Below are 27,914 nucleotides of genomic sequence, written 5' to 3'. Positions count from 1 at the left end.
TAAAACTGATTTGTAACGAAACTGACTTTTATATAAATTATAAACCCATCCAGTTTAAAGCAGATCTTTCGCAGTTCTGTCACTTATGTCTGTAGAAGGCTGAGGCATACATATCTTCTACAGTCATAAATTACAATGAATATCAAGGAAGAGAAAGTTCAGATAAGGCTGCAGAGACAAGAAGAAATCCCATTTAAGTTACTAACGGTTAAAATAAAGTCATGATTATCAATGATCGCAACATATAAATGCAACTCTTGAACAGTTAGAAGTGGTAAAAAGTACAAAAAAAGGTACAAAATGATGGGGAACACAAACAGGCATTGTACATTTTCTTCTGGATGTAGACAAAGCAGGGTGAGAGACTTCTGACCTTTATCTACATCAGACACCAATTTAAAGCAAAGAGAAGAGTTGAGGAAATCAGTAAAAGGATCGTGGCTCATGATCCCAGTAGTACAAAAGCAGTATTTTGTCAGTCTGTAAACAGTAGACTTGGTAGGATTTTTTTTCCCCAAGTATTCTTTTCAAATCATTACCGAAAACAAAAACCCACCCGAGTGGAAATGGGTGAACAGCAGCAATGGGTTATAGCTTGAACTTCTTACCAAGTGCCAGTGGGACATATGCTGGAGGGGAAACACTCTTTTGTAAGAAATATATATTCAACTGTACACAATTTGTAAGAATTTTTCCCTCAACTAAGCCCCCAGACAATCAGTACAATCATTTTTGTACCCCACCATCTCCTCCCAGAGAGGATTTAGTTTGTGAAGAGATGGCATCTGGTTTATAAAACACTGAGTAATCAAAAAATTGTATTCCACAAGTTTATCATTATTCACCAGTGGCCAGACCTGGAAACAGGACAGCAGGCAGCTCTGAAACATAGCCAGCCTTCCCCTGACTTGCAGATGGTTTGAGACCAGCCACCAGCAGACCTGAGCCATGCCAAGTGCTGACAGGAAGCGTGCCATGCTTCTATCTCCTCTCGAACCTCTTCATATGACACACGTCTCCCCCAGCAGTTTCAATTCTGCTTTTAAGGGAACTGATGCAGAAAACTTTTTTTAAAGCAAGTTCTGCTTTCTGGCACACGGGATTATAAAAGCTTGATTTTATTAACATCACTAACAATGTCAGTGTTGTTTATTGAAATGACTGGTTGAGTTCAACTTGTTGCAGCAGCAGTGCAAGGAAACTCCAGCACAAGCCCGCCCTTGGCCTGCGCCCTCTGGATGAAGATGCCATGTCAACTCCGCATTCAACACCGGTGTTGCATGAAGCCCTATCTATGTTTGCACTGCTGTGGGAAAGGGATGGGGCAGACAAGTCTCAGCCATTGCTGATATTCCTCCTTTAATTAAAATGAGCAGTGCAGATTTCTGGCTCAGTGCTTCTCCATTAATTGCATAATCTCTGCAATACCCTACATGTTTCAAAGCATCAACATCAGTTACCAGTCTTGCTTTAATTTAAGGAACACACCCTTCTTTCCAAAATGGTATTTCTATACAACGTGTAAGACAGTTCAATTTGCTCAGGAAACGTATTACTATAAAGCAGACTTAACACATTTTGGTATTCCTCCAGCCCAGAGCACTTACCAGACATCACAGTTAAACCATTAGGATCTCCACATTCAGACAACCTGCAGACAGCCTTCTTTCCCTTGCAGGATGGGGCAAAGCAAAACTAAATCCAGCAAGAGCAGCAATGTGGAATTTTTACACAGGGGATTTATTTTAAAAAAATACTCTCATCAACATTCTAGCATTTCTAACAAAACATATTAGAAGAGATGACAAAGGATTGTCAGCTCTCTTAAAACTTTAAATATAGACTTCAGATACTAGCTGCTTTAAATCAGAACGACTCTGTAAAAGTCTGACCTGTCCCTTGGATTGTAGGTGCAACACATACTTTTTTTGCCTACAAGTTTTAGGCTGCATTACTCATTTAAAATGAAAACAAAAACAACAGCAGAAATGCAGATTCAGCGGGAGCAGATGATGTGATTGCACTACGAGAATGCCTAATGAGCTCTAGTACTTGAATAATCAAAGATCAACAGCAAAAAGCAAGCATACAGTTATAAAAAGTATTCTCAGCCTCATACTACAGCGGAAGCAAAAGTTACCTCTGCCAACTTAAAACCAAAGCCAATAGGATTTAATTTCTATGAAAATATTTAAGTCTTAAAGTCTCAGTAATCTAAATACACTTCTTTAGAAGTCATGATGATTGCTGTTTTACATTAAACTGTCATGAAATTAGAACGCAGTGTCAGACATCACTGCAGCTATTATATACACGGTCTCTACTTCTGTCTTTTGCCAAAACGCTGACTCCCATCTCTCTAAAGCTTAATGGCCAAGTGTGCTCCTCATCAGGCTTGAAGTTTCTCTGAACATGAAAGCAACCTGTGTGTATGCTCATACTACCTCCTTCCTCCAGCAGCTCTCTCCACGTTCAGCCCTTAGAGGAACCTGCCTCACCACTAGGCTCTGCTGGAAAGCTGCACAGAGGGTGTTCTGCAAGCACAGCCTCCCGCCTCCCTGCTGGGCCAACACACTGAACTCAGTAGGACCAGGTGGCTTGTGGACAACATAGGCAGCTCCAGAACTGGCTCATTTCATTGGAGGTGGCTGAATGCGGGCATCTACAGCTTCTGCATTCCAAGGCAAGGACCATACAAAAATTACAAACACTGTATGGTGATGAAAATACAACTCCTTTGAGATCTATGCTTTACACTGGATTTCTATTGCTGCTAACAACCATCTCCAGTTGTTTCTAGAGATCAGAAGGGAAGAAAGTTATTCAATTTTCTCCTGTTGTAATACGCTTATGAACATGTATAAAAAGTGGTCAAACCCCGATAAGGGTCCCTGCTTCTCGTTTATGTACAATAATTTAAGTCAGCTGAATACATCTGTAATACCTAAAAAAATCGTTTTATGATTTTAAGTCCTTCATGCATTATGAGGAAGTTCTGGATTGAAGTGATGGTATATTGGATGTTGCTTCTGTCTGGGACTCTGATATCACTCTCCTGTGGAGTCTGTCAGTGATCTCTCAAATCTTTAGTTTTTTAATAGTATCAAGTCTCTTTTTCAGCAGTTCTCCAATTTCCTGAACCGAGTGTTGGTAACTGCTCTGGACCTTCCCTTGCACAGACTTCGTAAACTTTTTTTCTTCCTGCAAAATGCAAAAGAGAAACCAGTAGCAGTTGTTCAAGTTCTCCCATGAAACTTCCCCCACCACCTCACCTCAGCAGGAAGCTTTGGCTGGCAGATACCAGCAGCAATACCCCATTCCTGAATCACATCAGAATTTTCACCAACACGTGAACATGAGAACTTCTTTTAAAAGCACTTTTTAGTTCTGAATGCACAAGGCTGCAAACACAGCTGTAGCTCTGAGCAGAGCTGTGCAGATGGCCTATTGCTGGATTTACTGCAGCCATATCAAACAACAGATAGAATCACAAACATCACAACTAAACACAGAAAAAGTCAAAGATTCCCAGAGGTGCTTCTGCTCAAATCCATGTGGACCTGACACACGGTTTTGGCAGGTCTACCTTGCGCAGCTGTTTGATGTCTTTCATAAGGATGGGAATATGGAGGAATCTCCCGACTCAAAGAACCAGAACAATCACAAACATCAACAACTATCTGAAAATACCTGATGTTGAAGCTTCTTTCATATTAGGAAAATGTACTTTAACTTTTACTCACAATCTCATACGTTAAAGTCTAAGATTTCCTTCCTTTGTTAGTTTTTAGTGGTTTTGTGGTTTGTTCTGTTTTTAAAAATGTACTTCTACATCAGCTTCATACAACAACAAGAGAAGGGAAATTTCAAGTAGTGTGCTATGAAATAGAGGACAGGCTAACTGAGAAAATACAAGCTGGCTTACAACAGATAGGTGGATACAGTTCTGAAACAGGCGAATGCAGCATTTAAACCCTGCCCAGTTAAAAAAGCCTTAGGATCTTCCCAGACAAACATGTATGCCAAACATGTATTCCAAAACTCAGTGTGGTCCCTAATATTTGGTTAATAGCAGTTAAGTCATCCTTAACAGGTTATCTGTCACACACAAGCACACTGATCAGTCATATAACAAAGGAAGTTCTTACCTGTAAAAGCAGAGTGTCCTTGAGGGACAGCTCTTCAAGTTTTAGTGCAGTCAGAGTTATTTCAAGCCCTTTGATGTGATCTATTACATTGGAAGTTAACGTCTGAAGCTCAGTAACATAATCCAGAAAGTGTGTAAATACAGGTGGCTAAAAAAAAAAAATAATAAAGACATGCTTTTAATTTATAAACACATACTAACGTCTCTTAGTGACAATTTTATATGACAACTCAATTCATAATGCTATTCTATTCCACACCCACATACCCCAATACTTATGGTTAAATCTATCTATCCAGATAAACATTACCAGTTAACTAGTGTACTGCAATGCATTCACAGCAGGGAGATCTGTGATAGTCTAACTGTATTTCCTGTTATAAAGTTGTCACATGATGTCAGAGATGTGGCAGAAAGCAGAAAAGGAGTTTTAAAAAAAAAAAAAAAAAAAAAAAAGGTTGTAAAGTAAGCTCTAACAACACCAATTCTACAAGGCAGAGTTCATGCAAAATAGTTTGTTAGCATGCCATCAATCCTGATTTTTCTTTCCATACAAATAGCTGGATTGAGGGATGGAAGTGGAGGAGAAAAAGGTATATTATCTACCATGGCTACATTGGTTTCTTTTTTTTTCTTCTTCTTTTTTTGCAGGTTGGATTTAAAAGGTCGAAGGACACCATCACAGTAACTTGATACCCACTGAGTGATGGAGATGGTCTGGAAAGAAAGGCACAGGTATGTTACAAGCTGCATTTACAGGAGGTTTCTAAACTGATTTTAGTGCACATACTGGAAAGACTCAGAATTCGCAAGAGCTCTGTTTTCACGACTGATTAAACATGCAACTCACTGCTTTTCAGCCTCAACATTTCCACTCTACAGTGTTCCACAACTTTTCCTTTTCCAGAAGAAAAAAAAAAAAAAAATACCTCAACAAAGAAGACTAAGTTTTCTAGCAGGTTTGGCTGAGTTTTCAAGGTGCCATCTTTGACTTCAATCAAGTCACCTTTACATTTATTGAACAAATCTGAAAAGAAAAAAAGGAAAGCCTTATTCAGGACATGCAGATCAACCAACCCAAACGCTCATTTTCTGCCCAGCATGTATCTTGGTGTAGCTCTGACTGCTTTGCAGACTAGGCTGTTATTGATAGATTTAGCTAAAGACACTCACGACACTCCAGCTCCAAAGTTCCCCTCTAACTTGTATCTCATTACAGATGGTATCTCCACACAACACTAGGACCAAGTATCAGGAAACAACAGTTGCTAAGATTAGGCTGCAAGGTAATGAAATGATAGTGCATTATGTGGATGCAGCAACTTTGTGAACAGACAAGGTAGGGACATTCTCAGCCTTGCTCTCAAGCATCTTTCAAAAGGATCTGCAGATCCATTAATGCACTTCTCCAATGTGCAGCACACTTGGGAGCTTATAACACAAAGCACTTAATGACCAGAGGTTTTTCTTGGGTTACTACTTACCTGTTAGCCGTTCTATTAAAGACTTGAAACTATTCCCTATCCTCTCCTGGACTTCTGCTGAATCTTCTGAAAGAAAGAAAAAAGGCAGCTATGAACTATAGGTTCTGTATCTCCTGCTCTTAGAAAACTGGCAGGCATTTCAATGTAATTTAGTGCTAGCAGTGGAAAGCTAATGCAACTGCTTTCAGAGAGGATGCTGTATTAAATCAACATACACCACAAAAATGAAGACAGGGATAAAGCATCGCAGTGCTGTCTCCCAGGTAACAGTGTCATTCAAAAAATAAAACAAGTCATAGTTTGGTCCACATCGCCCGATGTCTAGCAGTTTTCAAAGTGGAAACATACCGCATTCCCTCCCACCTTATAACCATCTGGTCAAGCCCCTCCCCCTCAAGCACTTACCTAAGCCATTGGTATCTAGTTCATAAATATCACTAACAAGATAAAACAAGCTAGTCTGGCACTGACAGCTGCCATTACTGAAGAAGCCAGCCATTCGGGTAGGAGGAGGGCCAAGGACAGGATACTAGGCAAGAAGCAAAGAAAAAGATAAAGGTGTTGCAGCTTTTCCTTATCCAGAACACAGTGTTTGTCTCTGGCACATCTCTCAGTCAGATTCATACACTACAAACTCAGGGTCAGTTAAGTGCATTCTGCAGCCTGCTGGACGTTACAAGATGCATTCAGTTTTTCTGCTTGCATTCACGTTCATTTAATATTTGAGGATAGCTTTTTCCTTAAAGGGTACCTGAATTTTTTGTTCTAGAAACTTCTTCCCTGAATCCACTGCCGCTTCCAGCTGCTGAAGCAGAGATCGAATTGTATCAATCTTGGATGAGACGCCATTCTCTGCAGTCTTTTCAGAGTTCTTTGGTTGAATACTGTGACTAAGAGTTGGGAGTCCGCTTACTAGCCTTAAAGTTAAAGACCGGATTCGCAACCACAGGGTTTCTTCCTCCAGTGAGAGTTTCCTATGTTCTTCAGAAATGTCCCTAGAGAAAGGCACCAAATGTTTTCAGGAAAATGCTTAAGTTTTGCAAAGTTGCAAGCTTCACTCAGGTACAAAAGCCTACCTGAAGTTATCAAATAATGTATTAGGAGGAAAGAATGGTCAGAAATTCAGAAAACCATTAATATGTAAAAAGGCAGCACTGCTAGAAGTGATGAATGAATGTTAAATTTGCAGTTAGCCAGTCTAGAGAACATTCTGTTTACCCTGAAAGGATTTTCTTCACCATGTGCCATAGGAAAAGGTACAAAACTACAGTTAAGGACATTTCTACTCACCTGTCTTTTGGATCCCAGTTAAACAAGACTGTCAGGTCTCTGTTGTCACGCAAATCTTTCCATGGAATGTCATCCTCTTCTGGGCTCAGACTCATGGACTTTATGCTTTCTTCTAAACTAGAAGATCTGTACATAAGATTAAATACTATTAGATCAAACATGATCACTGGAAACAAACACTTAAAAAAGCTGCATTCTCTCCACTGTTCAGTTCCTCACATGTCACCAGTGTTGCACTAAGTACAAAGAAGGATGCTGAAGGAAAGAGCAACCAAGAGCAACTTTTGTTTTTTTGTCAAAGTGCTGCTTGGTCAATATTCTACATATGCATAAATCTTAATTTTTGTCACACGTCAGTATTGCATTCGCTGCTGCTGTACTTACATATTTGCTTCAAGTAAAAGGTCCAACAACATCCGTTCTGTGCGAACTTGTGCAAAGTGAAGGGAAGAGTTCAGCCTATTTCTAAATGCAATGAATTCTGGAATCTTCTCAAATGCACCGTATTTGTAGGCTTGAATGATGTATTCTGAGGTCTACAAGAAAGCACACACCAGCTTTGTATTAGTTACTTCCATAAATTCAGAATAATCAAGAGTTTAACATGGTCAATACCAAGAAATTTTCTGTGCTTTTCTGTGGCTTTCACTAACCCAGACATACAGAATCTGGCAAATACTCAAATTGTGGGAGAATCTTGCAGTTTTGCTTATCTAAGTCATCCAAGTAGTTTTGTTCCTCAAATTTAACAATGCCTAGAGGATCTACCAGGCAGTGCTGTTAAGTAACCAAACCGACACTGAACAAAATCAGGTTGCTGTCAACACAGACTGAAAAATACTTATAGGTTGAGAGAGATGATTTTGGAAGTTTATATTTTATTGTTGTTTTTCAGACGGATTATTCAATTTGTTGTCTCACTATGAGAAGTACTTTCAGGCAAAACAGACACATCCCAGATTTTCTGGAACTGACTTGGATGTGCATCACCTATCACAACACAGATAAAGAAAATTACTCACACAATTTTTTCTTTCTCTTTATTAGTTGTTTTTTTTTTTAATACAGTATCACAAGGTAGTATCATGCACACATGTTACAGTACAATCTAACCACCAAAGAAAGCTGCCAGTGTCCATAGGATAGTTTGCTTCCCCTCTGATGAAGCGCAGCAATACAAGCCACATAACTAACATCTCTCAGCTGTCCAAGTAATTTCCAGAAGATTTCTGTGATGAAGAAGTCCCAAACAAGCAGAATTTTTCACTGAAATATACAGTAACTGGAATGACAGAGTGAACAACTTATGATCCCTGTCAATACAGACGGCTGTATTCTTAAATCAGTTTCTCCACAATGGAGAAATTCTGGCAGATCAAGTATTTTCTTCATCGCATGATTATGAAATGCACTGAAGATTAGAGGCACCAGAAAGTCCCCAGGGCAACTGAAATCTGTACTGTACTGACCAAGACAACCTGCCTGGAAGGGTTTGAGAGAAGAGGAGCTATCACTCACAGTTAAAAGCCCCCATTTTATTTTCTTTCCTCCCTCCAAAATAAGAAATGCCTTCTAGGTAGCTCTACCTTTTTCCTATGCAATTTGGTTATTCATACTGTATGAAAAAATATGCCAAATATTCAGCAACATACCCTCTGATACACAGCTTTGCAGAGGTCATTGTCAGGCTACGGGGCTGCACTATGGGTGCTAATTCAACTGCATCGACGTAGTTTTAAAATCCCCATAAGACACGTTGGTGTTCTGTTTGCCTGCGGATCTGGAGAAATTAAAGACGGACGGACACAAGAAAATTAGAGAGATTACTTGTGATTCTGCATTTTTAAAGGAGGGCTATCTTGAGAAGAATGAAGTTGCCCTTTTAGTATCAGTCAAATATAGCAATACTGCCTTTCATCTTCTCCCTGTTATTGGCATCCTCTCCCAGAGCAGAAGTATTATGTCAGGACTGCACAGTATCCTGGAGGGCTGTTACTTATGAAACCCACTCTTAAGAGGATTCACTTTAGATTGTAAAATTCAGCAAGTCCGGAGGACAACATCCAAAGTGGTCACTTGAAGTAGCAGCTAAGCATGTTTTTTTGTTTGTTTTTAATACCAGAACACTTTTTCATACTCCACATTTCCTGCTCTAGGCAGAGTCCCACGCACAGCAGAGAGCACTTGCAGGACACGTTCCTTACATTGTAGCAAATATTCAGCTAAAACAATCTACAGAGAAGCAGGCAGTTGCTGAAATAAAGTAAGAAAAGGTAACCTTGATAGGTTAGTCCTCATTTACCACTGCAGTTAGGTACTGTAATGGGACCTGAAAGGAAAGCTCATTCCAGGATTCTGATTATGAAAGGGAAACCCCAGCAGAACCACTGCAGCACACAAACTAGTGGCATATTCTGACCTTGTGATATCGGAGACAATGTATAGTGAAAGACCATCCTTTTTTCCCCCCACTCTGTTCTTGACACATCCTTAAGATGAACAGCAAGCTGAATTGAGCCTTCTCCTGCTTCAGTCTGCACATTATGGTTTTTTTGCAGACACTTGCTATTTGCAGGCTAATGTGGCTTGTGATGGGTTTCTTACAATCTGAAGACAATAACCACTGGAACATCCAGAACCCATGAGATTTGGCTCAACTCAAGAACAACAATGGCTCAGTTCTTTGGCTGCAGTACTCCAAGAGACATGACATGAGCAGGATCCCAAGACACATCTTTGTCTTGTAGAGCGAAGCACGTAATACTGATTGCATTGTTTTTACCCCTCTGTGGCAATTTCAGCCTTTAAGGTGTAGCAGTGAGGCAAGTTGAACAATTCAGGCACCATTTTTCCAGCATTTCTCGACGATGAGCTGAGTAGCATTTTCCTGGCAACAGCACTTGGAACATGATTCAGTGGGCCTTTACTAGTGTACATACACTGAGTTGCAGGAGACAGTTACCTTGTGCTCTGCAAGCACCTTTATCATTCTTGACAAAGAGAATGACCATCTTCCTACTTCAGTCACAATGTTTTCCAGGGAAAGATGGTTTCTTGCTGCTTTACAATACAGTGTTCCCAAGCAGATAAATCACATCCAGTAGTTTCTTTCAGTTCACTTTTTTTTTCCACCTGGCACATTGCAGTGGAACATTTTGTTTAAAGAGTTGGTTCCAGGCATTGGTTCCAGGTATGCTCTTCACTGAAGTCATTCAGTACGTGTTAAAGACTGAACAAGTTACTCAAAAAAACCCACAACAAACTGCCACTGCCAACAACAGACATGTTGGAGAAAGCTGTTTGGATCCAGAGCTTCACTCTAGCACAAAACATTGTATTCAGTGTACTCAATGCAAAGATTCTTAGCAAGTAGTATCAGTGCTTAAACAATAAACAAGTGAGGGAAGCAGAAGAGAGCAAGCTTCCACCACATGACCCACATACATCTCTGTGCATCCCACTCCCTACAGAGAAACATCCACGTCAGGCACGGGTCACAGTAACTCAGCATCTACCTTCTAGACACAGGTGAATGGCAGCTGCTACTTTGCACACAGGAATAATCTGCTGCCCACAGCACAAGGATATTCATCTGACAAATTACTGTCTGAGCACCTTCAGAATCTTTACTACTCAGTACAGATAATTCTCGTGTTTTTACCTACTGTTGAGGTGGTGGAAAAACTGTATATCTGCAGAGCCCCTGCAGCCAGTTTAGCCAGTAACTGGAAGGATTAAAACTGGATTGCACCTTTCTTTCTTAACTGTCAAGTGAAAATAATTTTCTTCCCTCACCTCTTAGCAATGAACAAAGTGTAAAATATAAAAAAAGAGACCATACTCCCAGCTCCTCAGAATGGGACAGTCTCACAAATCTTAGGGAGATGGACTAGTATTATGCATATATTTTCCTACTGCTGTTCTGGACTATTCCCACCCCTCCACACCCCCGCCAATTTGCCCAATGCATTTCTACCAAGATTACAAGAGAGTTGTTTACCATTCTCCCACTCAACCCACTTTTCAATCAGGACTAATTTAGACAAGTACTGTTACTAATCAGCAAGCTGCAAGTACGATAGATGTCTAGGTCACAGCACACATTTAGGAAGGTCCCCATCTCTCGGAAGAATTTAACTACTCTTCTCTCTCCATTCCATTCTCAAGGTTCTCATTCAAGACAACTTTCTTTTAATTCACACCATTTCACAGTGGTGAACTGAATAAAGCAGGTAGCTCCCATTAGCACAAGACCAGACTTAGCAGTTTGTTCCTATCACCTGAAAACAACGCAGTTAGTCATGACTTCAAGAGTTAACTTTTCCCTTCTGAAATTCTCCCGCACTGTTCTTTGCACTTCTATTTTCTGATGAGCATTCCCCACCACACGTCATCACTAAACCACAATGCCTCAGGTGAGCGCAATATTGAGCTTGTACAAATGTCATCAATACCTTGACCCACCACCCCTGGCTGCTGTGTGACTTTTCAAAGTGCCAAAAGTCAGATGACACCAGGACTTACTTGCTACATTATGTCACACTTATTCTCATAAATCACGATTAATTCATTTATAAATAATCACAGCAACTTTTTGAGTATTCAAATTGGCTGGTATAATAATAAATAAAAAGCTACAGCAAAACTCCATCTAACAAGTTAAAAACCTTTGTAGTGAGAAATACAGGCTGACACAACCTTCACTATGAACATAGAGCTGCATGTATTATTTCCCTGTGTGACTACCTACTACAGTTCTGTAAGTTCTTATGTATGGCACAGAATTCAGTATGGCATTATCAACATAACTGCCCTGCTACAAGGATGCAGAGGTTTCTTTCAACTTACATCTTTCTGGTTGGAGTGGAAAAACCTGAGTGCAAAATTGCAGGATTGGGATGCAGCAGCGTAATGGCCCAGTGACTCTGCATAGCGTGTCAGAAGATAACTGCAACACAACACAGCACAAGTCAAACATCAGCACACGTGCTGGGGGAATTCTGAATTTCAAATGCAGCTCTGAATAGAGAGCTACAGCCCAGTTCAGCTTTATTGAAAAGTCTAGAGATTTAACAGGGGTACTCTCAACATTCATATTAAGTTTTAAACAGTAAAGGAAGGAATTCTTCACTGCATGTGGAAGCTCAGAGTTCTCACTCATTTAATGAGGCGGATGGAGGAACTTTATTTTAACACTCACAAACACACTAATTGAGGCAAGGCCACTTGGTTGTGTTTGCTTTAACCGCTGTTCCCAAACTTTGCTCAGCAATGACCCAGGCTGGAACACCTAGCTACAACTGGCACCAAGATATATATTTCACAGATTTCATATTCATGTTTAATTAATATTCCTTAGGTCCAACAATGATTAAAATCACACAGGAAAGATACTCTTCTAGAAGCAGAGCACACTGCAGTAGATACATTTTACATATTTCCAGAATGCTTTTACAGAACACAGTGAAATTCTGACAAATCTGCCATCATTCATAGGAACAACAACTGAAGATCTCAAACCACAACCAATTATTCTCAGTATATACTACCCACCCGATGGTGTCGTGCTGTATGTGTTTTGCATCAAGGCTGGAGTACAGCTCTGCAACCGGTTCAAATGCACCAAGCCTGCAGTAGATTCGAATGAGCAGCAATTTAAACTGAGCATTAGAAGGACTATGAGATAATCCTTCTTCTAAAAGGGTTAGGCACTGCCACACAGCCATCTCTTCACCTGGTGACAAAGATAAAAACACAGGTGTGAACAGGGAGGGGCGCTCCACACTGACAGCGCTATTCACATCAAATCTCCCTTCCTCCTTTCGCACTTCACTCAGCATGTTCCCACACCAGCACTACAGCTGGTGGAAGAATAATTCTTTACAGGGAATATCCAGCTTACATCAGCACAGAGCACAATCCTCACTTACCAGAGAGACATTTCTGAGATTATGAGACTAATAAAGCAGAGCAGATGAGAAGTACAGAATCACTAAAACCAGAGCAATGAGTCTCAACAGAAATCTAGAAGCTAGGAATTCAGGAGACAAAGCACATCAAGGGGAAAAAGAAATATTTTTCAAAACACCTCTGGTATCAGAAGGGAGTTGTCAGCATTACTTGTGCAAAGGGAGAGAAAAATATCTACATGGTGAACTTGGAACAAGCTTCTAGGGATGGACAACACTGAGCTGCATGAATCAGCAGAACTCCAGCAGGACTTACACAAATTATATAAAAAAATTAAATCCCTTTGGAGGTTAACAAGATTGAGAGGCTCCAGAAATACCACACAGCAAGAAGAAACTGAAAGCTATGGGACTAACAAGCAATGCCAATGCACAGTGGCCACACAGACACAGTCTGCCTACCCACAACCATCCCAGGTGGTATTAAGCAAATATAGAGACATACCTTCCTCTAGCCACAGGTCAAGCAGCAGGTGAACTGCAAGGAGGCAGTAATAATCTGAAAACTGCAATTCAGTTTTCAAACAAGTTTTCCCTAAAAAGAAAGACAAAATTACTCTGAATTGCAGAGTTAAAGAACTACTACGCTGTCAGCTGTTTCTCACATTGCCAGCACTATCAAGTGGCACAGACACCTGGCAGATGATAACCACTGCTCAATTTATAAATCTCAGAAGTTTTCTTTAAAACTAAAACAACTTATGCTTTATATTCACAGTTTTTTCCCCTCAATTCATTGTGCTTGAATTCCTAAAGCAACACATTTTATTTTGTCTAACATTACGCTTCCTTGGCTCTTCTGTTCTTGGATTCAAACTCCAGATAGAAGCACTGAAAACAAATCAATAGTTTTCACACAAATTCAGGTTTTTTTTTTTTGTCTTTCTGATTACCAGTGAATTCCCATTCCTGATTTTGGAAAATAAAAAGTCCGGCCACTTCATATGTGAACATCTGCTAGAAGAAAGAACTTTGTAACAGTAAGATTTAAACACTGGTAATAACGCCTATGTTTCTGTCCTATACACACCATTGATAAAGCCTGCCTTGCTCACAGGCACAGGCAAGCATAAAAATGTACCAGCTGAGCTACTCAGGAATGTCTCATCTACTTCAAAGATACAAATTGAAAAGAAAAAAAAAGGAAACAGAATTCAGGTGCCCAAGGATGTAATAACAAAGAGGAAAACACGGTGTTATCTAGCTGCACAATGGATGTTACACATCAGTAGTGATACAGGCCATCAGTTTGTGCTGTCACACTCCCCTGGAAAAAAAAACTCTAAAGCTCAAAAAAAGTTACAACACTGGTTTCAAAGTTTGTCCTCACCAAACTCCAGTCCATGGTGGTATCTTAACATTAACTCCCGGACCACAGTCAGCTTTTGCTTCTTATCCATGGCATGATAGATACCAAGCAATCTGGAGAGCTGCACCACACACAAGTGTTGTTGAAGAGCTTTGATATCGGCTGGCAGTGCGATTTCACTCTCTGTTGTTGATGATAGAGGGATTACTTCCAGCAATTGACTGATGAACTGGAAGAGAAACAGTTGTCAAATTTTGCAGGGCAGCTGGGATTACACAAACAGAAGACATCATTTCCTCTCTCAAATCAAGAAAAGCAAATGAGGTGGAAGTGTCAGTGTAAACCACAACGTCGCACTGAAATCAGTAGCTAGAGAGGCTGTTTTTTAATTTTTAATTTTGGTGAGCACAAGTTACAGCTTTGCTTAATAGCTTAGCTTAGTTCATCAAACAGACAAAAAAATAAAACACAGGAAGTTTCCAATACATCGACATACAAGGGATTTCAAGCACTTGGTAACACCCAAAGTAATAACAGATGCAATTCAAATAATCTGTTACTGAAAGTCTACAGCATACTTAATGAGAAATTGTGGGTTTTGTGCTAATTATTACATTTTCTTTCAAACCCAAAGCACTGCAGTGTACCTAATGACATCACCATCTAATTTATTTTAACTTGTAAGAAGAGTGTCTCACTGTTTACAGTTTTATTTAATGGAAGACAGCAGATTTCTCACAATACAATCAGGATTGGACAGTTTTTTTTGTTGCTGCCTTAAAATTCAACAGTGTTTACAAACTTAAAAATGGGTTTAATTTAATGAATTCGGCTTTACTACATTTGATCTTTAAATAAAATAACTACAAATGCAAGGGAAAAACACAAAACAAATCCATGCCAGGAATAACAGGCAGGTAAGAGGAACACAGCACCATGCACAAGAATTCTAGTTTTCCTGGGGATTTTGATGAAGATCTGACAAATATTTTGCAGTTTGAGATTTTACTGACTTGTGCAAGAGCAACCAAATTGCTATACTGCATGTATTTCAATTCCTGCCTTTAGAAATTCAAGACTGATGTGAAGATAACAATTACTGCTGGAATATCTACATGTTTTCAGTGGCCAAGAAACATCGCTATGATTTTTTTCTTTTTTGTCCCTGAAAATTGAGATTAAATCTGTTCAGCAATTCCAGAGTTACCCTGCAACGGGATCACCACTCCCCAAATCATGAACTAAACGTGTTACTGATCACAGCTGCTGCCAGTGGGTAAGAACACACTTTTCACTTTATATCAGCAGCAACCAACACACACCCAGGCCACCATTCTGCTCATTAGTAAGGCTGTAGGCTTACATTAATAAAGTTTACAAGTCAAGAAAAAATTTTAATAAACTAAGAAAACAACGATACTTTGTTAACAAATATTTTAATGAAAGGCCTCTGGCTGATCCAGGATTCTCCATTTGGCCGACCCAGCACTAAATTGTACACAATGGCTTTGAGAAACAATGAGATGAGTGACGGGATTCCCAGCTGCTGAAGTCATTCAACAAGCTGCTCATGACTCTGCACAAACAGACTTTTAAATTGAAAAGAGCTCGTTTCAAAACGATTCTGGAAAAGGTGCCACAGTTCTGTTAGTCACCGCCTGATCAGTATCAACATGTCCGTTCTGCAACGTTGCAGCACAGTATAACATGCAACGACCTACCTGGATCCATCTTTCCAACCAAACATGTAAATTTAACGAGGAAAAATAAGGGATAGATAAGGTAGGAAAGGAGAAAGATGTTTTGTGTAACAAAAGCTGCAGTACACAGCAAACACATCTCCCCTATCCGCTATTCTAAATAGATCAAGCTTCAGCTTTTTCCATCTCTTAATAGGACACAGAGGTACCTTAACAGAGCAGTACAAGAGTGCAAACGAGCACACTCTAGTTCATGCCAGCATCTCAGACTTTCCTCACCTTTGTGTATTGGCTGCATGGGAGGAGATCCACAAATACTTTGAGATCAGTGAAACAACAGGGTTTGTCCCCAAATTTTTTGAAGTACTGGAACATTAGTTCTTCTGGATCACCTAGGAAAAAGGGCCAGTTCATCTTTTTCATATGCTTCAAAAGCTGAAACTATAAGATCATTTTGAGAAACATTTGATAATTCATTTTTAATTTGGGATTATGCAGAGATTTACAGCCCTATTTGCTGCACTGCTGCTGACTTTAACCAATGCTCACTGTCTTTAGTAACCAAGGACACACCTTAAGAGCTTCAATCAAGCTACTTTGGCAGATAAGAGCTCAGTATAATAGCCATGCATGCACAGTCCCTGCTTATCTAACTCATTTAGGAACTGGTAATCACAGATATTGCTGTAATAACATTCTCTCCTTCACTGACTCCCTGACTGCAATTTTTAAATGCAAGTTGTCAAAAAGCAAATCCTGGTATCATTGGGGGAAAAAAAACAACAAAAAAAACCCCACAAAACACAGCAACAAAACATCCAGAGATTACAGCTAACCTGAAGGACTCTGTACAAAAGCAGTGCATCAGGAATGCACTTTTCATCACAGTGACACTGATCATATGCTCCCAGATTCAATAGATCCTTTAACCTGCTTACTTTCACAAGCCCTGCAGCAGTCTGGAACAACTTCCCTTTTTTCAAGGTTCATCTTCTAATGCTTTCAAAATTCTTTACGTTACTGAAACCAGCACACACAATGTCAGAACACATTGCTGAATTAGATACAAAGAGGTTGCTTTGTGTTCTCTCTCCAAAGTTAATGGCTCTTACCTAGTTTATATTCATCATTACAGCCTCTGCAACGCAGTCGTCTGATCAGCTCCAGTTTAGCTAAATATGGGCCTCGAAGTGGCCGAGTGCTCTTAGATTCTTCTGTTATTCTCTCTTCTATAAATTTCACAGCTTGCTCTATAGAATAGTGCACCTCTCCTTCCAAAGAGCTGTACAATTAAAGAGACAAGATTTTTATTTTCCCCCATTCCGAGGTCATTAACAACATGTGTTCAAAGTACTCCCAGAACGCTCTTAAGGAAATCTGGCATGATGGATTCTCTAATTCAATAACATAAAAAACATGAACTGGAAGAGCTCTATGCAGTACAAACCACTATTTATACAGCTGTTTCCAACAGACTTGCCAGCCTCCAAAACAAAGTAGGGAGAAGACATCATCTGGAGCCTGATGTCAGGAAGTCAACCAAAGACAGAGACAGCACTGAAGGGAAAATGTTCTCTCTTTTTCAAAGGAAAAATTCACAGCAGAACTGTTGACTTACTGTTCTTCTTCCAGAGGAGGTGTCCAGGATTCATCTATGAGTTGAAATACTGAATCAAAGTAGGTTATATAGAACTGCCAATCATCTGAGCTGAAACAAAAAGCAGACACAGAACAACGTTTAGGGAACTGCCAAACCAGTAACTCACTTCCAAAACTGCAAAAACTGAATTCAAGGAATAGCAAAGATTTATACTACAAAAACTACAAGTGTACTAGGTATCATTTCTCCTTTAATAGATCTTGCAACTACAGTTCTGATAAAGCCTCTTCCCTGTGATCCCCCCCGCACATCCTCCATCCCATTTTTTTGCCTCTTTCTCAACCACTGGAGTGTAAATATTTGAAAATACTCTCAGAACCTCCAATATTCTTCTGCTTTAACCACCATTTACGAGAATTACTGAGGAAGGCAATTCACAACCCGTCAGGGATTTTTCTTCAGTCCTCAATAAGATTGCAGAAATGTCTCACTTTTTCAGCAGCAGCCTTCTTGACAGCGCATTGCACTCTGGCCACCTACACAGCTTCTTGTACATTGCCATACACTTGTTCTCACGGCTTTGGAGCTCGCTTGTCAACTTCTCTAAATTAAAAACAGAAGGGCAAATTTATTTAATCAATGCATTTCCTTCTGTTATTATAAAGCATCAAAGCAAGTTATTATAGTCGAGAATGCAAAGCAGTAAGACAATACAAGACTCAAAGACTGGAAAGGCCAAATTTCCTACACAAATCTTCACATCCCAATTCCTTAAAACTGCAAGAGCATTTTAATCACCAGAAAGAAACAGACCACAAACATCAAGGCTATAGGAGACGTATACTCTTGTAAAATTCATTGTGGTGATTCTTAACTATTGTAAGCATTTGGGTAAAATCAGTCTGTACAAGTGGACCTCCAGAATTTGCTTCAATGTTTGAAACTGGTGCTAAAAAGCAAGCTTGCTTACAGGTGTGTCCCTCCCCCCACCCCATAGCCAGTGGACAACCTGAAGCAAAAGAGCTATTTTTCCATCACATCTGTGATTATTGATGACAGAATAAGTTACCTCCTAGTTTTCCTCTCACAACATCTAAGGCTTCCTGATATTTCTCCAAACGTTCCAGAATCATGTAATAAAGTTCAACCTTAGAAAAAAGATTAGACTGCGATTAAACTTGCTAGTAAAACAATGTACAGGTATGCCAAGAAATAAAGCAACTTGTGTTACTGTCATTAGAAGGAGAAGACAGCAAGGACTGCACAGTTATCTTTAGCATCCCAAGGGTGGAGCACTCAGGAATGTAGGTCTTTTTTCCATTATCAGTCCTAAAATGTCTCTCAGGGCCTCCCAGGGAGCAAAAACAAGTACTTCATCAAGTCGAATCAAATGCCAAAGAATTTCCTTGGCCACTCTTTCACATCCCTCCCCACCCTCTGCTTCTTCTCCTTCTGTACCACCACATTCACATTTAATTCCAGAACACTACTGATTGTTATCTTCGCAAACTTAAAATCATTAACTTCCTTTAACACTGCACTCCTCGTCTCAAAAATGTTGAAATCAAGCTGAAAAAACATCCACAACTCTTACTTCAGCCTCAGCTTCGATCTTATCCTCTTTTACCATTTTTTCCACCATTCTCTCCGCTAGTGGCAAAAACATCGTCTTTGAGAGGTTTTCATCCTGTGCTGAAATAGACTAGAGGAAGGAAGAACTGCTGTAACACATCATCAGCTTTTGTTAGTCCCACACATTGCTTTCCTCTGCACTCCATGAGAAGAGAGCAAAATTGGATGCTTTAATCCCTCTTCCCCATATTCAGAAACACCATCCATACACACGGAGAGCAGCCACACTGTTAAACAGGCAGCAACAAAACTAGCGAGCTGAAACACTCTCGGAACTGCACTGCCTAGAGATTCATGCATCTAGGCACACCACAGCCATGGCAAACAACACGTAGCAAGAACACACTTGGATATTTCACAGCACAGTATTTTGGAGAACATAATCAACAAGTCCATGCTTATTTGCTTGGCCAACACTTTGTCAGGTTGTTTAACTACTGCTTGAATCTATTGTCTCAACTAACACAGCACAGCTTATCTGCTGCCTGTCACTGCAGATTTTCTGCAATCTGAATGACAAGCTAAGGCCAGCACCCCTAGAGCCTTTGTAGTCTAGGTACAAAGAGGCACAATTCTGCCTAAGAGGCTAGAGACAGTACCTGCCTAGCTTAAAAGCTGGCAGGGTAATAGCCAAGATAGGAGAAGAAGTTGTGAAACTGTAAGACAGACCAGTTAAGCTGCATTTAAAAAAAAATACAGCATTTGTTTTGAACCATGTTAGTAATGTGGTTTCAGGAAGGTCCCACCGTCCCAGCATCATACAGAAATGGCTCTGGCATTTTACTTAAGATATCTCTAACACTTTCACTCAAACTATTTCTATGTTTGCAGTACAGCTGCAGTAAAAGTCAGACTAATTTTGAACAGTGTACAGACCTGCATGATCAGGCTCATCACAGACCAAAAATAGTACGGATTTTTGGGTACGATCTTATAAAGTGCCATTCCAGCCTGAAAAATAAGACAGATTAATTATTCCTAAAGCATCTGTTCATGAAGTCTCGTGACAGACAATGCAAGTTAAGCAGCAATGATGGCAACAAGCAACTTGAAAACAGCAACTAGATGGGAGAGCTTTTAATCAACCCGTAAATCCTTCCTGTCCATAACACACTGCTGGAGAAGAAAGAGAGCGAAAGTTTCAAGGATGAAATACTTTGAGCAAGTTTGACAAGGAGCAGCAATGAGCATGTGCACGTATGACTGCCTGAACAGATGACAGCTTTAATTAGAAATGGTAACTGCATCAGGAAGCAGATTTATTTGCTAAGAGCAAAGCAAGATATTTCCAGCACTGATTTTTTTTTTTTTTGGGAAGGGGCTGCAAAAATTGATTTGGACTTATGCAGCAAGCAAGAAGAATAGGCTTTAAGTCTTTAACATTGTATTCACACACACACACACACACACACCTTTTTAGCAATAATCCTTTAGCTTGCTGTTACATAACCATCAGTGGAATACCACACCCTACCAGAGGGCGCAAGATTCAGACCTTAACACACAGTCATGCCTTCTTATCAGGTCACCTGAATATAGGTAACACCAAAAAGCAGATCTCTATTAATCAACATCCAGGCTTATGGCCAGATACACAGCAATGCTGTATTTTTAATCTTTCTTAGTATGCTTACATAAAGTTTGCCACCTTTGTAAATGTCATGTACATCAATAGCTTTGCCCCTGTCTACAACTTGAACTCAAACAGCTTACAAGCTGGGCTACAATGGAGAATAACACTACAGCTTAATATATTTTCCTTCAGTTATTCAAACCATGCATATAAAAATTCAAGTCACCTTAACACAGCAGAAGCAAGGAGTTTAAGAGTCATTTACTTGGCTCCCTTTTTTTTTTTTTTTTTTTTAAATACAGAAGAGTGAACGCACATGTTTTGAAAAGAATCTTCTCCATTTTTAGGCATTCTCCAGGCACCTAATTTGGAAGTGATGAAAACAAAACTAACCAGCACGACAATGCTCTGCCAACTGAGAAGATGAACTTGAAGTACTTTTAGTTGCGATTCAGTGAAGGCAAACATGTTCAAGCCTAATTGTATGTTAGATTTCAAAGGTAGGAGCATGGGCAAGATTGCTTTTCCTAAAGACAACAGTAAATTAAGGAATAAATCAAGACTGAAAGCATGGAACAGAAGATCTTGCTAGACCTTCTTGTACCTATTCCCAAATTGCTTTATAATACACTGTAAGTACCACAGTGTTCAAGACAGAAAAGACAAAAACCTCCTGTTCCAAAATGGCCCATCAGAGCACATATGCACACATTCTACTCCTGTGAAGGAAAGTGAAACATCAGTCTTCATATGACCCATTCCCTAAAATAATGGTGTTTTCAGCCCTTCTGCAAAAACAGAGCACAACTTCTGCATCAGCTCAGCCTATCTTTCTGGATGATTACATGCACCTTGAAGAGGCATTAACAGTTTTTTAAATAAACAAACAAAAAAAGGCTAGTGACACCTCAACAAGACTAGAACATGAACCATTGATCATACCTGTTGCATCTTCTTGTATTCTCCAACCCTGGCATAGGCCATGAAGAGATGAGAGTGATACTCTTCACTGTTGGGGACTTTCTTTACAGCTGCCTCATAAAGTTTAGTTACAAGTTCCGCTAAACCAAAACCAGATGCTTGAGTTAAGACACATTTGGGACTACATTTAAAGTACAGCCACCTAAAGATAGCAACAGTGATACTTTGAAGAGTAACCAAATTATACTCATTAACCACAGAAATGATACTCACTCCTTTAAGAGCCCAAGCACTACAAACAGTAGACTAAGGAGGAAACTGTTTAAAAAAAAAAAGAAAAAAAAAGAAAAACAAAGAACAGAACAAAGCAAGAATAGTTTAACAGCAACAACTGGACTGCTCAGTACTTTCCTTGAGCAAATTTATCTGTTTTGGACTATTAAGCTCAATCAAAACCTTCTGGTCCTGGCAGAACGACTCCACGTGAATTGTGCATCAAAACACAAAACATTTTCAGAGCCTGATATCAAGTCAGTTGCTCTTATTGAAGGTTTGCCCAAGAGTTCTCACTCTTTTCTCTGTTGCACTCTTAGGAAGTGAAATACTTCACACTGTATTTCTTAGTAGTAGGTCTATCATGACAAAATAATTAGGACACTGTGGTAGGCAAAACTTCTCATCCTTCCAACATTTTTCTTCTTTAGACATACGATCCTACCTCTACTAAAAATCCTAAATACTGAAATCCTACCTCTACTAAAAAATACTAAAAATGACATGTGATGTGGCTTTCGCATAGCTTACACATCACTGACATCTGTTTCTGCAAAAGTTGTTTCACACCACTGTCACTTGCTCCTGCAATTCAACAGGAAATGCTATCGCCACCAAGAAACACAAGCTGACAGAAACAACTGTAGAGCTGTAGGTAGCAGCACGTGAGGTCTGGATTCTTTCATACAATTTCATGCAATTTTACTCAGTCAATCGTTCACAATTTCAAATTTTATAATACTGTATTGCTACAAGGACCTGATTTCACAAAGGTAAAATCAAATGGGAGACCAGGATTTCCCTTCTGTTTATTACACAGCTTATCAAGGCCTGAACCCCTTGACTACAGTCTAACAGCATAACAGATTAGTCATCCCTATTACATACAACAACAAATCCTTTCACTTAAACAACAAAATCAGTAAACTCATGCTGATCATGATGGACAGTTATGGCATGCCATTCTTTTATAGGAACTGTGCACACAATAATGTTAACAAGAGAAGCCTATACAAAGTTCTTTGCTTTATGGCGATCAGTGGAGCCTTACAGATATTTGTAACATGTCATTTAAATTCCCCAGCCCCTTAATAACACGCTTGAACACATCCAAACTCTGGACTTCATACACTTCCCATGAAACTGTTGGTCATGTATACTTTTGAAAGAACATAACTATGATTTTTAAGAGAAGCAAAGGAAAAAGCTTACGTCTATGCATTTCCCGGTAAAGAATAGTTAGTGCTTGCAAGGAATTATCATCTGTGGGTTCAAGTGCTGCTACTTCTTGTGCCAGAGCATACGCTTCATCTTGCTTGCCAGTTCTCTGCAAGCCAATTGCCTTTAGAACCTATTGATATAACACAGAGGCAACTGTTAAAAACAAAGTTGGCAGTTACCAGTGAAAATCTTCTCATTCCTCAAGAGGAGAAGGTTTGCCCAAGCACCTAATTACTTCTAGAGAACTTACGTTTTTAATGAAGTGGAAAATTTCCAAATGCAAGCTGCATCAAATAGCATGGCTTTCTATTTCTTAACACACATGCAGGCCACTTAGGCATCATCTGCAACTCAGTTTTTCCTACCTGCAGGCTCAAAACTGACCAGTCCTGCCAATTTTCATTTTTTCTTTTAATAGTGGCCAGAGAAAAGTGATATAAATGAGATTCGAGTCAATGACACTTGCTTCAGCCTGGGAAGCCCCCAAAACGTGGAAGTGATACAAACTGTAGAGGAAAATCCATAGGGAAAAATAGAAAGATATTCAAGTGTTCAAGAAACTGAGGAACAAAACTCTTCTCCCTTCAGCAGGGGCATAGCAAGAAGGACTGTGAATGACGAGCAGAAGAGCAATGCCTCAGAAAATACCTTATTATGTTTCACTAAAATTATGCCTCCCAAATAAACTCCTACAAGTAGGTACCTCAACTGAAGGTCTCAAAGAGGCATTTTTAAAGGCATAGCTCATCTGCCTTGGTTGCTCGCAGTGGCTCTGATAGGGATCTAGACAATTAGCAAGTGCAGCCACTTACACCAGTCAGCAGAGGCACCTTCCTTGGAGGATCTGCAGGATTTTTCAGGCAAACAAAGAATTGCATGAATTAGAGTAGTCAGATGTTCCAGAGTGTTCAGAATATACTGCAGTCTCTGGAAGATCAGACCACAAAAAAGCACAGCAGAGCACTGCAAGTCCTAAACTAGGCTCAACCACAAGGTCAGTGAACAACCACACTTACCTTTGCACAGTGAAGATCCTTGTGTTTTTTGAGCAGTTTATCTGCTTGCTGGATTGCCATTTTATTATTGCCATTATCAAGGTAATCTGCGTAAGAAGAACACACACAGCATTAAAACAGAACACAAAACCATTCTAGAAGGCTACCTCTAATTATACTGAAGGCTACATGTTGTCAGGGCAGTGGTGCAAAATGCATTTTCCCTGTACAATTATTCCTAAACCAAACAGTCAGAAAACGTGTCACTTTGTAGACTGAGAGATCACCATGCTGTACTAGTTCTAATCATCCAAACAAACAAGCTTCTGTAATTACTCCACGCAGGTCATCATACCAACAAAAGAGCTGTATGACAGAGCAGGTTCTGCAGCAATAGCCCTTCACTAGAAACTGAGATTTCACTCTTCACTTCAGGAAAAGAAAGAATTAACTGGGTGTGCTGCTGGGAGATTTTCAATGACTTTTAATGGGCAGTAAGTCAGAAACAACATGCTTGCAATCTATCAAAGTATTAACTGAGATGAATTGTCCACATGCTCTGTATTTGAGGCAGAGCAAGACTATCCCCTAATAGAATACCACTGTGCCTTAACCAGAGCAGTTCTAAAGACAAAGGAGTGGAGGAGTGGAGATATTCTGCTATCCAGTTGCACAACACTACAGCTGTAAAAAAAAAAAAAAAAAAACAAAAACTTGAAAAAAAAACACAAAAAAAAACCTGCCTTGAGACCATTTTCTCCTTCTTTCAACTTTGTATTTTAAATTTCAGCTTCCTCTACACCACATTATCGTGTTTGTAATTGTCTGAAACAAGTAACTCTAACTTTAGGTTAGAGCATGGGCCCAACACTCTTCCCCTCCCTCAAAAATTAATCCTTATTAACCCAAGCCTAGCAGAAAAACCAAGCTGCAGCTGACAAGCCAACAAGGAAGGCTCTGCTTGTGCTGTTCTGGCCTCTCCCCTAACAAATTATGAGCAGATCTAACGCTGAAATACTGAAATGACATTATACATCCTTTTCTCTTCAAGATCGCAGCTCTCATTATGAGATAGAACTCTTAATGAGTCAAGAGGTGACCTTTAGTAATTCCTCGGTACGCTGTACAAAATGTGCATCTATACTAATGAGATTTATATTCTACAGCTTTAGAGTTTGCTTCCAGAGCCAAGTGGTGCAGATTTAAAGTAGAGCTAATTGGACTCCTGAGACCATACAGACAAAACCTCAAATGAGGCTGCCTGCCCGCACCAACCAAAACAAAATGCTGCTGTATCAGATATTCAGACCATTTGAAACTGTAACACAGCACTGCTACACCAGTTAGCTGTCAACCTAAGGAAACCTGTGCATCACATTTAACCTTAAAGCTTCAGCAAAGACTTCTCAGTGAAGAGGTTTTAAATATTCTACAACACAATATCCCAGCAACTTCTCCGCGCACAGGCAGAGATTTCTTGATTTAAGGATCCATGTTATGAAGTTCCACTCGCACACAAATTACCCGCCAGCCTGCCCTGGGATTGTTTAACAGCTAGCTGCACCGATAGCATCTCTGCTTCAGGTCTTCTGAAGTAAATCAAATAAACCACAAGCCTCTCTAAACTGCACAATAAAAGGATTCTATTTTGCAACAAGGAATAAGTTTGTTGGAAGCCAAAGCAGTTGGCAACTCCTAAAGAAATTCCAACTACAGGAAAAGAATGTTTAAGTCTACGCTAGCTACAGGTCTGCGGGTGGTTACGTTCAATGGCTGCAAATGCAACATGTGAACCTACAGGTGAAGGCAGACAAAAGAAGACAAATGGTAAACTCATCTGTCAACGAGCCCCAGCTAATCAAGGAACAAGGTGCAAAATGAAAAGCACTTTTGAAAGGAAAAGACCAAACTTCAACCTCATTCTGCACCTCATCACCTTCAACCTCATCGCCTGCCGACAGCCTCTGTGAAGTTGTGCTTCTGCCTGTGTAAGGAGCAGCACCAAAAAGGAATTCAGACCTCACAGAGCAGAAGTAGCAGAAAGCATTTTTAGATCTCTCTCATCAACAACTATGCTCCAAAACCAATGCAAAGAAATGCCTATCACCTGGGTTAACATCAGCTGCATCGGTTTAAGAACAGACATTACATAATATAAAGCAAAAATAACTGCATGCTAGTAAATATGGTAATTGCAGTACATACAAAAAAGAAATTGTTAAACAGCATGGCTGTGACCAATGATGCAACAAACTTTAAAACACGGTTTGGCTTGATAAGAAAAGCAATCACAGAGCTTCCCTGGGCTTCTCCAGAACTCAACGGATGCAAACCTGAACCCAGCTGTTCTCCCTGCGACAGCAGCGCCCAGGCAAAGGGCAGCCCAAGGCAGCGGCAGCTCGCCACGGCCCTGCAGGGAGAGGTACTGAAAGGAAACGTGAGCGTGTTCTGGAACTGCAATCCGTTTTGCTGCTTCAGAGCAGGAATGACACCGTAGCCCGGGGAAGCAGATTTTTCTCTTTCTCTGTATTCGCATACACACAGAAACTTGCTAACAATTTCTTAAGCAATCTCAACTGTACGCAACAACCCTGGAAACGTTTCGGGGCAGCTCATCCGAGAGCTTTCCCAACACTACCGCTCCTCCTAACGTCGCTCATCTTCAAATTAATTTCCCTAACAAAGTCATTAGTCCGTGCCACTCAGCACGCAACTTTAAAGCGCCCGTGACCGCTCGTTTGTTTTCGTTACACGAATGAACCGACCCGTAACCCCAACTCCCCACGCACAGCGATGCGCAGGGCAGGCGCGGGACCGAGCAGCTCCGCTAAGAAACCAAACACACAGCAATAGACGGAGGTGCGGGGAGCGCCGAGAACCGCACGGAGCGCGGTGGGACGGAGCCCCGAGCCCGGCACGCAGCCGGGAGCCCCGGCACCGCGGGGCGGGAGGCCGCAACGCCGGGCGGAAGGGGCGGCCTGGCGGCACACACCGGGCCCGCTCGCCGCCTGCCCCCCCGCCGAGGCCCCACGGATCCGGTCAGCTCCGCGGGGCGGCGGCGCTGCACGCCAGGCCCGGCAGGGAAGGGATCGCGCGCTCCGTACCGTAGATGGGCCGCAGGCGCCGGTCGTTGGGGTCCTGCACATGGCCCCGCGCCGCCATGATGAGAGCGCAGAACCGCAGTGCGCAGCCGCCGGGCCGGGCCGCGCCGGGGGCGGGGGTAAAAGGGACGGGCACGAAGCGCTCCGCCCGCCCCGCTGCGTTGTGACATGGCTGCGGGGGCGCGGCGAGCCGGGCCGGGGGCTGCGTGCGGCGGCAGCGATAGCAATGGCATTGGTGCGGTGCTTGTATTCACGTAGCTCGCAGCTGTGCCGAAACGTGTTAGATCTGAAACTGCTGTGCCGCTTTAGTCGCTTTATGCTAAGTTAGGGTCTTAAATCGCTAGGAGCACTTGCTCCCCTTATCTCCGTGTGAGGGTCCTTGGGCTGGTGCGTTGATGTGGCCGTTGGTTCCTCGGTACCGCCTGGTGACGTGTGAATGTTAACCTAGACAGCGCCAGTGTGTAGCACTGATGGGTCAGACTGATTTTGTTTCGTTCATAGAATCATAGAATGGCTTGAGTTGGAAAGGGCTCTTAAAGGCTGTCTGTTCCCACTGCCTGCAGTGCACAGGGACACTCACAGCTCCATCAGTGCTCACAGCCCCGTCCCCTGACCATGGGTGTGTGCAGGGATGGAGCACCTCTGGGCACCCTGTGCCTTGCCTCACCACCCCATTGTAAACAACTTCTTTCTTATATC

The 27,914-nt window shown here is 41.0% G+C and overlaps 1 protein-coding gene across 1 annotated transcript; it reads right to left on the bottom strand.

The window, feature by feature from the left end:
- Positions 1 to 6: 6 nt before the first annotated feature.
- On the bottom strand, positions 7 to 27,299 carry NAA25 (N-alpha-acetyltransferase 25, NatB auxiliary subunit). The gene is made up of 24 exons (XM_042865718.1): positions 27,219 to 27,299; positions 24,136 to 24,221; positions 23,111 to 23,249; positions 21,647 to 21,765; positions 20,008 to 20,082; positions 19,094 to 19,201; positions 18,569 to 18,647; positions 17,991 to 18,102; positions 17,518 to 17,607; positions 17,012 to 17,181; positions 16,179 to 16,291; positions 14,221 to 14,428; positions 13,336 to 13,425; positions 12,475 to 12,655; positions 11,770 to 11,869; positions 7,306 to 7,457; positions 6,922 to 7,047; positions 6,383 to 6,626; positions 6,037 to 6,160; positions 5,632 to 5,697; positions 5,077 to 5,174; positions 4,754 to 4,864; positions 4,149 to 4,295; positions 7 to 3,201 (listed from the first exon to the last, which is right to left on the bottom strand). Exons 1-24 carry the CDS (start codon positions 27,274 to 27,276, stop codon positions 3,079 to 3,081), a joined length of 2,919 nt encoding a protein of 972 aa, XP_042721652.1. The 5' UTR covers positions 27,277 to 27,299; the 3' UTR covers positions 7 to 3,078.
- Positions 27,300 to 27,914: the final 615 nt, after the last annotated feature.

The sequence above is a fragment of the Lagopus leucura genome, unplaced genomic scaffold (genome assembly GCF_019238085.1).
Source record: "Lagopus leucura isolate 7727_CA_CO unplaced genomic scaffold, USGS_WTPT01 Super-Scaffold_806, whole genome shotgun sequence".
NCBI lineage: Eukaryota > Metazoa > Chordata > Aves > Galliformes > Phasianidae > Lagopus > Lagopus leucura.
This window is presented reverse-complemented; position numbering and strand designations above follow the sequence as displayed.

Coding starts and splice junctions, on each gene's coding strand:
- NAA25 (XM_042865718.1), bottom strand. CDS start 27,276: ATGGCGGCGCGGGGCCATGTGCAGGACCCCAACGACCGGCGCCTGCGG. Junction 11,870..12,474: donor ATACAGCACGACACCATCGG/GTGGGTAGTATA, acceptor GTTGTGTTGCAG/TTATCTTCTGACACGCTATG. Junction 5,175..5,631: donor TTTAATAGAACGGCTAACAG/GTAAGTAGTAAC, acceptor TTTTCTTTTCAG/ATTTGTTCAATAAATGTAAA.